Below are 13690 nucleotides of genomic sequence, written 5' to 3' on the forward strand. Positions count from 1 at the left end.
AAAGAGTCCTTTGTTTAAAAAAAATACCATTGATGTGTTTGCATGTTATTTACAAGTTTTATGCTAGAAATGATTACATATAAAAATTATAGAGTTCTATCCGTGAGTTTCAATCCATTATCTTTTTTTCTATATAGAAAATTGATTATTTAACGCTTGAATTTTTTTTTAGCTGATAATTGTTAATTACAAGTCCATTTGGATTGTATTTTTTTATCCGATTTATAATAACAGCATATAATGAAAAAACAAGCTTGATTTAATTGCGCAACAATATCATCTTCGTTATTTCTTTTTGTAATGAAATTAAGGAGCAACGTTCGTCAAAAAAATGTGAGCCAAGTATTTGTTGCAATCAGTCGTCAATTTATAACGCGTGTAGAAATTCTTATATTTTTATAAAATATATATTTTGATATTTATTAAAAATGGAAATTTAATGGCTAATTCTATGTATAAGTATACTATTTTAGAATATTGCGCTTATAATTTATAATAACAAAGATGTCTATGTGTGTGTGTGTGTATGTACGCGCACATGCGTTATGTTGCGCGTTGAAACGTGATTCTAATTCTAATAGACGAACAACGCGCTTCGATGAAGAAACATTGGCGATCCGCTTGATCTACGCTCTACGCGCATGCTGCTTTTTCACGTTGGTCGGAGGTTGATTGGCTACCGGACGGCTGGGGAAAGTGCGGCGAGGGCGGTTTGGGCGAACTTTATATAAGGGTAGTATGACTTTGAAATTCCGCCACTGATTTTGATTAATGCGGCCGGAACGGATTTGTGTCATTCGTCGCTCTTATTTCCGCCGCTCGTTTTCTCAGGTTCTTTCTTCTTTACAAGTGAGAGCGTGATAGAATCGCACATTGATTTCGCTATATTGTTATCGCCCGAGTGTTTCGATTCCCCTTCTATCGTAGAACAGGTGATTTCCGCGATCTAACCGGAAGTATACATGTCTTTGAATCTGAGCATCACCAGCACGCCGGATGTCGCTGAACAAGGATTTCCCGATATTTATATTTTCGCGGCCATCGTACTCGGTATCATCGGCTTCTTCGGATTCATCCTGAATTTACTGGTTATCCTGACGGTTGTCAAAGAGGCCAACGTGCTCTGGACACCCAACAATGTGATCCTCGTCAATATGGTTGTAGGTATTATTCCCATATCGCTCTGTCGAATTTGAATTCCAGATAATGATCAGCGCATAGAAATTAACTTCTCTACATTTAAAATGCAACTTTAACAATAATGCATTTTTTTTTTCGTTTAATATCACGTTTAATAAAACGATCTTCTCTTCCTCCCTCCCTCTCTCCTCTCTCTCTCTCTCTGTTTTTTCTGTTATATATATATACTGTAATATTATATATTTATCAATTGTTTATAATGAGGAATAATGAAAGTAGAAGAATAGATTTGCTAATAAAGCAGATGCGTTTGCTGTAAGAGAAGATAAAATCAATATAAATACTCGGATTGAGCAAATGGGTTACGATATGTGTTGCGTTTTTAGATAATATCAATTTAATATTACGATATTTCAATAAAATATGAATATTAAACCGTGTGAATTTCTAAATTAATTTAATAAAAATATAATTATTGTGAGCAAAAGAAAGTTTTATATAAAATAATTGATAATTTAAGGCAAAAAAATTAGAAATTTTTTTTTAAATTATTATTATAGACATCAATTAACCCCCACAGTTATTCGATTAACTTTATTATACCTAATTATCCTAGATTAACCGCAAATAAATAATATATGTAAACAAATATTTCTAAGATTTGCATTAGAAAAAAAAAACATGTTTCCAAATGTCAAGCCACCTCTATTTATATAGAAAATAAGGATGAAAAATCATAGGAGATGTTTAAATTTATGTGATAAATCAGCTGTATTTCGTCACACAGCCAAGAAAAACTTTTTCTCTACGATGCCACGATATAAATTGGCAATAAGGAAAAATCTTAAAACTTCATTAACTATACGACGTACAAATACACGTGACATGCATACGAAAACAGATTCTGAATACGTTAAGCGGTATTCATATCGTATCTTTCTTTAATGTACACAACCTATACAAACTTTGACTGAAATTTAAATCAGAATAAAAATATTCTAGATCTATAGACGTCTCTCTCTCTCTCTACGTTGCAAATCTTTCGTAAAATCAAAGACTTTGTATATGAAGCGCTAAATCTTTATAGAAGAATCAATGTTTTATAAAATGTCTAGTTACGTTTTTTTCTTTTTTTTTTCTTCTTAAATTTGATTGATTCTACAAACTAACCGCGACAAAGATATACATAATGATATTATCAACTTATATATTCCAAAGTAATGCGTAATCTATTCACGAAAAAAGGTTGTTGAAAAGCAAAATTCTAATTCGCAAAATACTAGTGTGCATAACAAATTATCAAAGAATTATAGACAAAATTATTGATTCAAATAGAAATACGCTTTCTACCCTAAAACCAGGTCGTATATACATCATCTTTCCTGAAAAAAGCTTAATTTAAACTTATATATAAAATTTAAATAATATCTATACATTTTTTTATTTTTATATATAATTTTTTAATTTAATTTAGAGAGAGAAAGTAAGATTAATTTTTATTTCAATATTTTATATGTAATAACATTGCTTATGTTCTTTTTCTGATTCTACAAAATATTTCCAGGAAAAGTTTTTCTATTATGATGACATTATTTTCAAAAATTCAAATCAATGGATTTGGCATTTTTTTTTTTTTTTTTTTTTTTCTTAATTGTCTTGTATATATAAAACTTCTTTTGTAAATATATACGCACATACACATATAATTAATTGCCAAATTCAGGAAAATAATATAAAGTATCGAAATTATTGTTTTAAAATAGTTAAAAAAATAACAACTTTAAATTATATACATAATTAAGTATGATATCGATCGATTAATATAAACAGCCTTGTTAAATATTTTTATGTAATATATATATATATATATATATATATATATATATATATATATATATATATTTGACACATTTATTAACAGGTCGGAGATTTTTTAGTAGCTGCGCTGGGAAATCCTGTCGCAATGATGTCTGCGATCGCTGGTGCATGGTATTGGAACCATGACATGTGTCTGTGGTATAAATCATTATTTTTATTATTTAAATGAATATATGTACCCATAATAGAATAACATTTTCATTTATAAAGGCAAAGTTTTCACTTCTCGTGACAAAAAATTTTGGCTATAATATTAAAAATTAATCTTAACAGTGCGTAAATGTCATGCGAATTTTGGACACGATTGACCAAAGATGTCATACGTATGTGTATTCGTAATATATTGTCGATGTTATATTTAATAATGACAAGTAATCGGTTAAACGAACTGAATAAGAATATTCTAGATATTAAAATACATCAAGTATGAAATTTAATTATGATATCTCTCCGTTGCTTTTAATATGGACTCAACAAGAAACGTGCACATACATAGCCATTTCATTGTAATGAAAATGTCAATAAGAATTTTCCGATTCAAATAATACAATTGTGTACATATTGTTACATCATGTATACGTGTACAAATTATAATTTAAACATCGACAAAAATTTTCCGTTTCAAATACAATTTACAATTGATAAGTTATACATATACATTGTGTATACGGGGTGTATCATTTTAAGTGACGCAGCTGAATATCTCTTAAAGTAAAAGAAAAAATGTTTCAAACAAAATTTGCATGATTTCGAGGGGTCCGCGTGATAAAAATATGGACTTGATCTCGAGTGATCTTTTCAAGATGAGGTTAATGTGATGGATGTTTTCTAAAATGGAATCTCCCATTATATATATGTTGTATATACATTGGTTTGGATGTATATACATTATATTCGAGATACACACACATGCATAACGTATACGTGCGATGTAAAATATATAAATTACTTTCTATTGCCGCGTCAGAATTTAAGAGAAATATTTTTATTATGAAATAATATATACTCTTTTATTACTCAAATTTTAAATATCAAAACAAGAAAATCTAACGTGTATATATATAGAGAGTCCCATTTTTTGAGTAATCTATACAATTTGAAAATTTACTATGGACTTTCTGAAAAATTGTTTCAAAAAAAGTCGTTTATTTTTTCGACATTACTGTTTTAATAGTGTATTTTTAATTTGGATAAAATCGTTTCCGAGATTTGTACATTATTTTTATTCTTTAAAGAAAACTGTATATCTTTTCTTACAGAAATCTTTTTCTTTTTTTTTTTCATTTTGCATATAAAAATAATAAGGTGAGATTTGGCAAGTGAATACGAGATATTTCGTATATACGCATGTATCAAAATATATCCGGGAAAGTATCTCGACATTATACAGTATGTAAAAATATTGACAGTCCGTTTATGACTATATTTTTCATCAAACTATCATCGGATGTTACCATCTCTTCTTATCCAGAATTCTTATATTAATCATACTTTCTCGATTAAAATATCTCAGCAACTATTACACATTGTGTGTCATATAATATATCTATAAGATTCTTCAATTGCAATTAATCTGGATAAAATTGATAAACTCGATTTTGAGTTTTTAAAATATAAAGTGTCAAAAATTTTTTTAATGTTTTCGATCTCAGACGCACATATATACCCAAGCATGAATAGCGATCTTTTTTCAACGGCTATGTATGATTTCTTACATATTATTATAAATAAAACGTTTGTTTCTTTTATTAGTTTTAAAGACAATCAAATTGGATCAGAAATATTAGGAGAGTAATAAATATAATTATAAAATACAATAATTTTTTTTTATTTCTCTGAAAATTCGAAAAATCATTTCTGTATATGTGAATATGCTATAAAAACTTTAGTTGTCACTAAACAGCTGTTATTACATGACTAACGCTCTCGTTGACGTTAAAAGTGAAAGAAATCTTTATCGTCCTAAAGGTCCTGAACCGTTCGGTCACAGTTGCCGATCTTTAATATTTTAGAAACGTCGATCTTTTAAAAGAAAATGTACCGGATATGCTATGCCAAAAAATGACACACATATACTCTAGAATTAAAAAAATTCTAAAATAAAATATTCTCTCTTTTCTTGTATAATATAAAATACTTATTCTTTTATATAATCTCACCTCTCTTATACATTGTATTTTTATATCCAAATGATGAGAGAAGAATTAGTTTATATAAAAAAAGTATATATTTTATTTCATATAAATGATCTTTAAATTTTGGAAGCGATCAAACATATAGGAAGGTCAAAGCCATAAAATGTCTTTTTTTTTTTCCAAAAACAAATAATTTTGGAATAAGTTTGGAAATATTTTCTTCCCAAGAAGTCTATAATTTTCAAGTTTTCTATGTATGTTCTTTCATGTAAAATACCTCGTATGGATAATAATAATATAATAATCAACTACAAAATTTCATACATTAATTATACTAAGTATTGTATATTATAACTTCTCTCTCAATTATAAGTAAAAGACGTTCAATAAAATGAATATTAATTGACGAATGTATAATCTACGTCTTAGAATATAATTTATTTAATAGATTCATATTACACATAATTATGGCAACAAGATCCCCTTACTTTAGGTACGCGTGGTTTATGACTACCATGGGATTCGCTAGTATTGGTAATTTAACGATAATGGCAATAGAAAGGTTTCTGCTAGTGAAGTGTCCAATGAAGATGTTATCAATAAGGTAATATGTGAATCATTAAGGGAGAGGGGGGGGGGAGGAGAGGAAACCAGCGTAACAGCTGAAAAAAAGACTACCTTTAAGGATTTTTTTTCTAGTAAATAATTGGGTTTTTTTTTTCAAATCGCCTTATTAACATCCCCACAAAGTACATATAATTTGAACTACCTTTTGTGAAATTTTTGTTAAAAAATATTAATATTTATAACTACAATAGCCAATAGTGTGAGCCGCCCAAAAGACGCGCGCGTAGCGGGCCAATAAAAGCTCTAAAAAAAAAAAAAAAAAAACCAAGGATTTTCTTAAAATATAAGACAACAGCTTCAGTTGCACGTATGGATTTAAAAGAAAAATGATTTGTTACAAAATGGCGGACTTTTGAAGAAAAAAAAGTTCCTAAATTGGTGAGACACTGATGTCTGGTTTTTAACATTACAGAAAAACAAATTATTCAATCGAAAATTCCATGACGTGCAACTGAAGCTATTGTTTTATATTTTAAGAAAGTCCTTGTCTTTTTTTGTTTTTGTTTTAGAGTTTAGAGCTTCGTTGCTCCGCTACGCGTGCGCCCGTTTTTTTTTTAAGGCGGCTCGCACTATTGGCTATTGTAGCTAGAAATAATAATATCGTTTAACGAAAATTTTACAAAAGATAGTTCAAATTATGTACTTTGTGATGTTAATAATATGATTTGAAAAAAAAAAAAAAATTATTTACCAGAAAAAAAAATCCTTAAAAATAGCCTTTTTTCTAGCCGCTACACTAGTTTCCCCCCTTAATCAGGTACATAAGACGAACATAAGATATACACGTACATGCATATGTATACACACACACACACACATACATATATATATATTGTATATATCAAGATAAGAGAAGAAACTAAAATTTTATTATTTTAAACGCGAGTCTTTTATTTATTTATTTACTTAATTTACTTTGCAAATGTCACTGAAAAAAACGTGCCGTCAGCGAGAAATAAATTCCCGCTCCTGTCATATATAAAATTTAAACTTCCGGAAAATAATTTTCTCCTTTTTCCTTATAGAATGGAGAGTGTAGGGATTATAATACAAACATTAGGCATAGTGAAGTAATCGATTTGCGCATTTCTCGACTTTCCACCGTGTACATACTTTCATCGCGACGTTCTCCAGGAAATATTGTTACTCATCATATCTACGTTAATTACCTACCTTTAAGACGTAATTCGCACATAAATTTGCGCAGTTTCGGATAAATTTTAATTGCGTCATTCTCTCATCGTTTATCGCTTAGGCGTAGAGGACCGACATAACGTAATGAATATATAAATAATATATGTATCCGCTAATGCAAGCGGATATATTTCAAGAACTTTATTTTCTTTACAACGAGAAGATGCAAAGTTATATATATATAGTTATATCTGTATATAAATAGCACATGATAAATCTATTATAAAGATAAATTGAGGAAAAACTGAAAAAATCTCAGGATCTTTTATTATATCTGTGCCTTCGCAATTAACGATGGATTAAAAATGATCTTGTTATATCTTCTTGTAATCTCCTTGTTTGCTTTATTTTGCGCATCTAAAGATATGATAGATAATCGAGAGATCAAACGGTTTTTTAATCCGCTTTAACAATAAGTTGTTCCTTTAATGAATTACATGTTTCACTAACGAGTTAGAATTTCTGATCCATCACATAGTGCAACCATATTGGATTATTCCATCAGAAAAGAGAATTTATATATGATATATTCATACTCTATCTTAATCTCTATCCTCTCTTCTTGTTAAAAATATAAATTCGAAAATTGAAAGGGTAGCTCTTGATAAATTCGTCGTTTACTTCAATAATAACATCGGAATATTTAATAATCTTTGAATTGTAAAAATAAGAAAGATATCAAAAATAAATTGCTTTTGATAAATTGATATTATTTCTTTTTATTTTTTTTTTTTAATTTTAATTTTAATTTTTACAAAAATTAAATATGCTTCAATTTTTACCACGATTATCTTTACAAAAGTTTTTAATCTGAACATTGAGAAATTATTTTAAAAAATTACATGCATGCTTTTGCAAAAATAGATGAATGAATCAAAGAATATTTTCTAGAATCTTTGAAATTTTTTTTAACATTTTGCCTGAAAATATTAATCCATATATGTATGTATCATACAAAAAAAAAAAAACTTCTTTTCTCTTGCATTTTTTTCTTGCATTTTGCTTGATTCTATTCTTCTAATATTTTATAATAAATTCGGTAAATTATAATAAATTATATAAATATAAAGTGAACAAAAACAATTAATAGGACTGTGACCACATTTGTAAAGTTCAATTTAAGTCGCGTCGGATTATATCTGCCCAGTTCGATTCGCATATTCGAGTAATTAATAATTTCGGTAATAGGATTATTTTTTTTATTATGCAAATCCTTGTAAATACTCGATATTTCGGTTTAGCTTTTATCGAACTATCCGTGAAATTGTAATAAAAGCACGTAATAATTTTATATACATTATATATTGTATTTCAAAGATTTAAATATGATCTGGAAAAATATTTTGATTTCTTCACGGATGCCCTAAGTTTTTGTATTTTATTTTAAATAACGTAAATTATTTTTAATATAAATTAAATCTCCCAAAACAATATAATTATAATCATCACACATATGTATTACAATATTAATTATAATATTTTTTAAGCTCTTGTCCCCTATACTTAATATTTATTGCTTTGGAAATTCGTAAATTTTTATAGACACGCTTACGTATTGGCGCTTTTGGTTTGGATATATGCGCTGTCCTTGTCATTACCGCCGTTTTTTAATTGGGGCAAGTATGGCCCGGAAGCCGGCAACATATCTTGCAGCGTGTCCTGGGAATTACACGATCTTGAGACGCATAATGACACTTACATCGGATTTTTATTTATTTTTGGATTTTTCCTTCCTCTGACAATAATTATCAGCAGCTATTATGGCATTATAAGAAATTTAAAGAAAATGAGAAAGAGGATCGGTGAGTTTGCGCTAGATTTAGTTAGTAGCAATAAATCTGATGTTAGTTATACAAAGTTAAATATAATTCTCTTTTATCTAAAAACACAATGCTAAATATACAATTTTTGCGGGAGAAAGATATATTCTGCATACTTGATAACGCAATATCAAAGCTATCTTTAATTTCTCCAATTCGAATATTTCTAAGAGATTTATTAATCGATTTCTTACTAACAATAAGTCTTTTTCTCGCTCCAGGTCAAAATAACAGACGGGAGAGAAAAGTCACTACGATGGTGTACCTAATGATCCTTGCTTTTCTAATCGCCTGGTTGCCCTACGCTATTCTTGCACTCGCAGTTCAGTATTTTCATGTGAGTATTCGTAATCGTGAAAAGTTTAATATTCGAAAACAATCGCGAGTTGATTTAATTAATTTGTCAATTATGTTTGATAATTAATATTTTACAGCCTATACATTCGAGTAGTAAAATTATTTTGTTCAGTCGCGACGAGGTCGAAAGATTGAGGATCAAGGCCTGTCTATATTAAGATTTAATAACCGATACGCCAATAGCTTCCCAACGCCTTCATCAATTTCTTTCGACGGACTTATGACGGACTTCGAAGGATTATAAAAGCTCATAAAAAATAATTTATATGTATATTGCAGATACAAACCTCCCACATTGTAGCGGTGCTGCCTGCGCTTCTCGCCAAATCCTCCATTTGTTACAATCCTATAATATACGCAAGTTTGAATGTTCAGTTCTGTCGTACCTGGAAAAAGATTTTTTTTATCAATACGAATTCGAGGATAGTCAATAACACAGGAATAACCACAACGAATAAAATAGAAATGAAGAATTTCAATCGCCCGTTAGCAAATCAAACAGAAAGATAAAACTTCGTATAGTATACCTTTTGTATCCCGTCAATCCTCCAGAGATGGTGAACAATGGAAAAGGATGATAATGGAGGAAGATGCTATCAGAAGATCAATGAATGGGAAGAAATTCTTTTTTTTTTTTTTTTCATCGTTTATTCTGTAAATATTAAAGAGAACTAGCCTGAATCTTCCATGTAACAGAGACTGTATTTTTTTTCATATACAAATATTTTTTTTTTTTTTTTTTTTTTTACTTTAATTTAACATCCGTTTGCGATAATTTTCTCAACACGCACAATTTCGCATTTCGTGAAATCCGAGATGGTTTTTTATAAAACAAAAGTTGCGCAAAGTGAATCGAATAGATTATTATTTATACGATATCTACATCAGAGCTTATTTCTGTCATTTTGTTGGAAAGGATATATATTATGTATGTATTTTTTATGTTCTATGTTTAGATAGACAATTCAGATAAATGTTATAGATTAATTTTCTCGTTTCTGAAAAGAATTTTGATATAGAAAAATGGAACGTGTAAATAACTTGTCATATTATATTATATTTAAAAAAAAAATCAAACATTTGTTTCGAAACAAATATTAGATTAACCAAAAGTTCTCTCGTCTTGAAAATTTATGTAAAATCAAAATTGATATGAATAACATGTTTAACGTTTCGTGCGATTATCTTCCGTTATCTTTCAAGTAAAAATGGAAATATATCTTGAAAAATATGTCTCAGTCGGAATAAAAATGCACGATTATTTCTTTTAACTTATGTCAAACGCAATAGATACAATCGATTCTTCTCTCACACTTTTTTTAGTTAACTTTCAAATTATATATACGCGTGCGTGTTGCCAAACGTGTTCAAGATCAAACGACACTGAAGCAACGTACTGAAAAGAATGAGAAGACTCTTTGAAACGAAGATTTATATTCTCTTTGGTTAAGCCGATATATTATATTACCGCGAGCTATAATGTTACTCCCGCATATCCATTTCTATCTATCCTTTGACAAAAAAAAATCTATCATAAAAGACGTCTTCACTGAAAGATGCAATATTCTCTCGAAGAGCTCTAAAGTTGAAATATACGAATGTTTTAAATATGCACGCATTTTAGGACGAATGGAGTAGCGTCGACTTTATAAGAGAAAAATAAAATGTAAAATAAATGTCCATGTGTAAAATAAAGTCGCAGAAACATTCATTACACACTAATTGATTTTAGCCGATGAAATACGATGTGTATTATCGATATGGTGATCATTCATCATTTCTCGATCTGCCGAAATACAAATATTTATTTTATGAGAAATGCAATAGAGATCCTGTATAGAGCAATACTTTTATAACACAATAAATTCGTATATAATACTATAGATAAATCTCAGATCAATCCTAATTTCTATATCTAAATTTTCTCCTTCTCAGATTACATAATAAAGAAATTATACAAAAAAAAAAAAATTACTTAATATAAGTTACATAATGAAGAAATTCCGTTTTGTTTTCGAAGAAAATAAAAAAAATATTTCATCGATACACTATATTAAAGACAAATTTTCGTGTCTCCTTCTTATAATAAACAATATAATAAATACTTTTTTTGATATATTTTTTTCCAGCTTTATGTAACTCACGAGTATCGTGTGTGTAATGCTGGACGTATTTCCCCGTATTACACGGACGTGTTACACGGGGGTATCCCGTGTTCTTAAAATACGATCGCGCATTACGCGAGCGCGACCATATCGCGCGGAATCGAGCATTACGATTCGTAACCCGTGCCACATCGGAGAAAGTGAAATCGCGAGGAAAATTTACGGTCACCGCGTTCGTGTCGCTCCCCGTGAGTTCTTCTTAACATATTCCGAATGGACTCGGCTTTAACGGAGATCCGTGGCTCTTGGCGATTGAGAAAAATCTCTCCTCGTTTCACGTTGATAACTCTATTGTTAACGCGAGAAGTCTAATCCGTTCAATTATTATAAAAAAAAAAATATTAAAATTGCTTAATCGGTATAATTTGCTTAAATAAAATAAAAAAAAAAAATGCAACCGAGATCTAAAATAAGGTCGAAGCATCGTATATATTCTTGTCAATGAAACTTTTGCACTCCAACATCGGCATTTCAGTTTATATTTCGGTCTATCCTTTGATTTCAATTTTAATCGATGAATTATAAATAATTTATTGTAAATTATTTCTGATTTATTAAAATATTTTATTTAAAAGTTTACAGAGACACAGCTTTACTTACTTTTGATCTTCGTTCCCTTTAATTATTCTCATTTTTTTGAGACAATAGTTTTTCTCTCTTAATTTTATAGTTCCCATTGTTCCGATCCTCCATAAATGAAAAGGTAAGAGTGAGGAGAACAATCAGAAGAATCAATACGCTCGTGCATTTAAAAAAAAAAAATGTTGCAGAATACATCTGTGATAAAGATAGCATTTTGATTGAAACAGCCTTTGTTCTCTCGAGAGAGATACAAACAATTACAAAGATAATTGGCGTTTTTCTAATTGCGACAATTAATTATTATTTCAATAACAAAGAAATATAATTATTTATCGTCATTATTATAAACGACGATTGAATATATATAATAAAATAGAGATATACATAATAAGATTATATCTCAATTTGTTTACTTTGGCAAAATGTTTTGTTATTTCTGTTCATCGCGATGCTATTTGATTCCAAAGAAAACTAAATTCTACGTAATATTATATATGCTGATTGTTTTCATCGAAATTTTAAACATATCGGTAAACATATTTTAATGCAACAGATATTTATTACACACACGCACACATACACACACACACACACATATATATATTTTTCGGTTATTATAAAATATCCAAATTTTACGAGGAAATTCATCTTTTTTTTTCTTGTTATACTTTTATAATTAAATATGCCTTTTATTACAAAGAAATATTCCGCAAAATCTTTGCCTCAGACAATATAATTATTGCTCTAATTATGCAGCTTTCATTTATTAAGAACAACTCGATCCCGCCTTCCTTATGTCAGATTATTTAAAATTAAAATTATTGATCTTTCTTTTCGTTAGCAATAATTAAAAAACTCGGTAAGGCCACCTGATCGAAATTATCTTAAACGATAAAAAATCCACGCTACGCGCACTGAGGATTAATGCAAAATATTGCACAAATATTTAACATAACTAAAAAAGAATGCAAATACGAAAGTATCGGTAAGTCATACGTACTAAAATATAGCAATCGAGGTTAATTATTTCGTAACTATTTCGGTATGGCTGTCAATTATGGACGCTTCTACATCACTGTCACGTTTCTGCGTTGATATGCGCGATTCATGGATCAATGCATAATTCAAATATCCCAAATCCATCAGTTTAATCTGCTTTCGATCCAATCTAATTCAAATATATATAGGGTGTCCCATTTTAATCTCCTCAGGCAAATATCTCAAAAACCAAGCCCGGAAGAGAAAAATGTTTCAGACAAAAGTTGTTTGGTTTCGAGAGGGCCATAAGACGGTGACAATGATTTGATCTTGGAAAATCATTTGAAGATCATGTGAAGATCAATTTTAAAATCTTGTTTTTAAGAAAATTATTTACAATGTATTTTTTTAAACAATTATTTTTTTTTTTTTTTGGCACTAATTAATTTGCCTCATTATTCTGTACATAGAAGTATTACGGTAAAATTATCGAAAACTGAATATTTTACGAAATATTTTATTTTTTATATTAAAATACGTCAGATTAAAATATAAAATAACTCAAAAAGTACTTAATGAAAAAATACTTTATTACAGTGTTTTGGAAAGCTCTCGATGTCAGCTACAAGAATACTAAATAAAAAATGGGGGTTTTTATTTAAGATTTTAAAGTTGACCTTCACATGACCTTCAAATGATTTTCCAAGGTCAAACAAATGGTACCATCTTATGGCCCCCTCGAAACCAAACAACTTTTGTCTGAAACATTTTTCTCTACCGGGCTTGGTTTTTGAGATATTTGCCTGAGGAGATT

General features: G+C 29.0%; 1 protein-coding gene and 1 long non-coding RNA gene across 4 annotated transcripts in view; one reads left to right on the forward strand and one right to left on the reverse strand.

The window, feature by feature from the left end:
* The first annotated feature begins 100 nt into the window (after positions 1 to 100).
* Positions 101 to 9910, forward strand: LOC138935652 (rhodopsin). Of its 2 annotated transcripts, none has more exons than XM_070300393.1 (6): positions 101 to 1160; positions 3062 to 3156; positions 5647 to 5757; positions 8517 to 8776; positions 9016 to 9131; positions 9431 to 9910. In XM_070300393.1, the coding sequence occupies exons 1-6, from the start codon at positions 963 to 965 to the stop codon at positions 9659 to 9661; spliced, it is 1011 nt and encodes a 336-aa protein (XP_070156494.1). In that variant the 5' UTR covers positions 101 to 962; the 3' UTR covers positions 9662 to 9910. The 2 variants fall into 2 exon arrangements, with proteins under 2 accessions (XP_070156494.1, XP_070156493.1); XM_070300392.1 differs by having other exon boundaries at positions 9229 to 9505.
* Positions 156 to 13690, reverse strand: part of LOC138935659 (uncharacterized) — a 37949-nt gene continuing 24414 nt past the window's right edge. Inside the window, exons 3-5 of one of the 2 annotated variants that reach the window (XR_011447267.1) lie at positions 9679 to 9803; positions 9439 to 9537; positions 156 to 1183 (exon numbers count right to left, since the gene is read on the reverse strand). This is a non-coding gene — a long non-coding RNA (uncharacterized lncRNA). Of the gene's footprint in view, positions 1184 to 8402; positions 8730 to 9438; positions 9538 to 9678; positions 9804 to 13690 lie in introns of those variants that run through there. The other variant, XR_011447268.1, reaches the window with a different exon arrangement.

This window comes from Polyergus mexicanus, unplaced genomic scaffold, assembly GCF_030449975.1.
Source record: "Polyergus mexicanus isolate NDT 795.1 unplaced genomic scaffold, iyPolMexi1.0 SCAF_8, whole genome shotgun sequence".
Lineage (NCBI taxonomy): Eukaryota > Metazoa > Arthropoda > Insecta > Hymenoptera > Formicidae > Polyergus > Polyergus mexicanus.

Bases quoted from the DNA above. Each gene is read 5' to 3' on its own strand.
- LOC138935652 (XM_070300393.1), top strand. From the start codon at position 963: ATGTCTTTGAATCTGAGCATCACCAGCACGCCGGATGTCGCTGAACAA. The intron at 5,758-8,516 runs GTAATATGTGAA...AAATTTTTATAG, and splicing joins ATGAAGATGTTATCAATAAG to ACACGCTTACGTATTGGCGC. The intron at 9,132-9,430 runs GTGAGTATTCGT...TGTATATTGCAG, and splicing joins TCGCAGTTCAGTATTTTCAT to ATACAAACCTCCCACATTGT.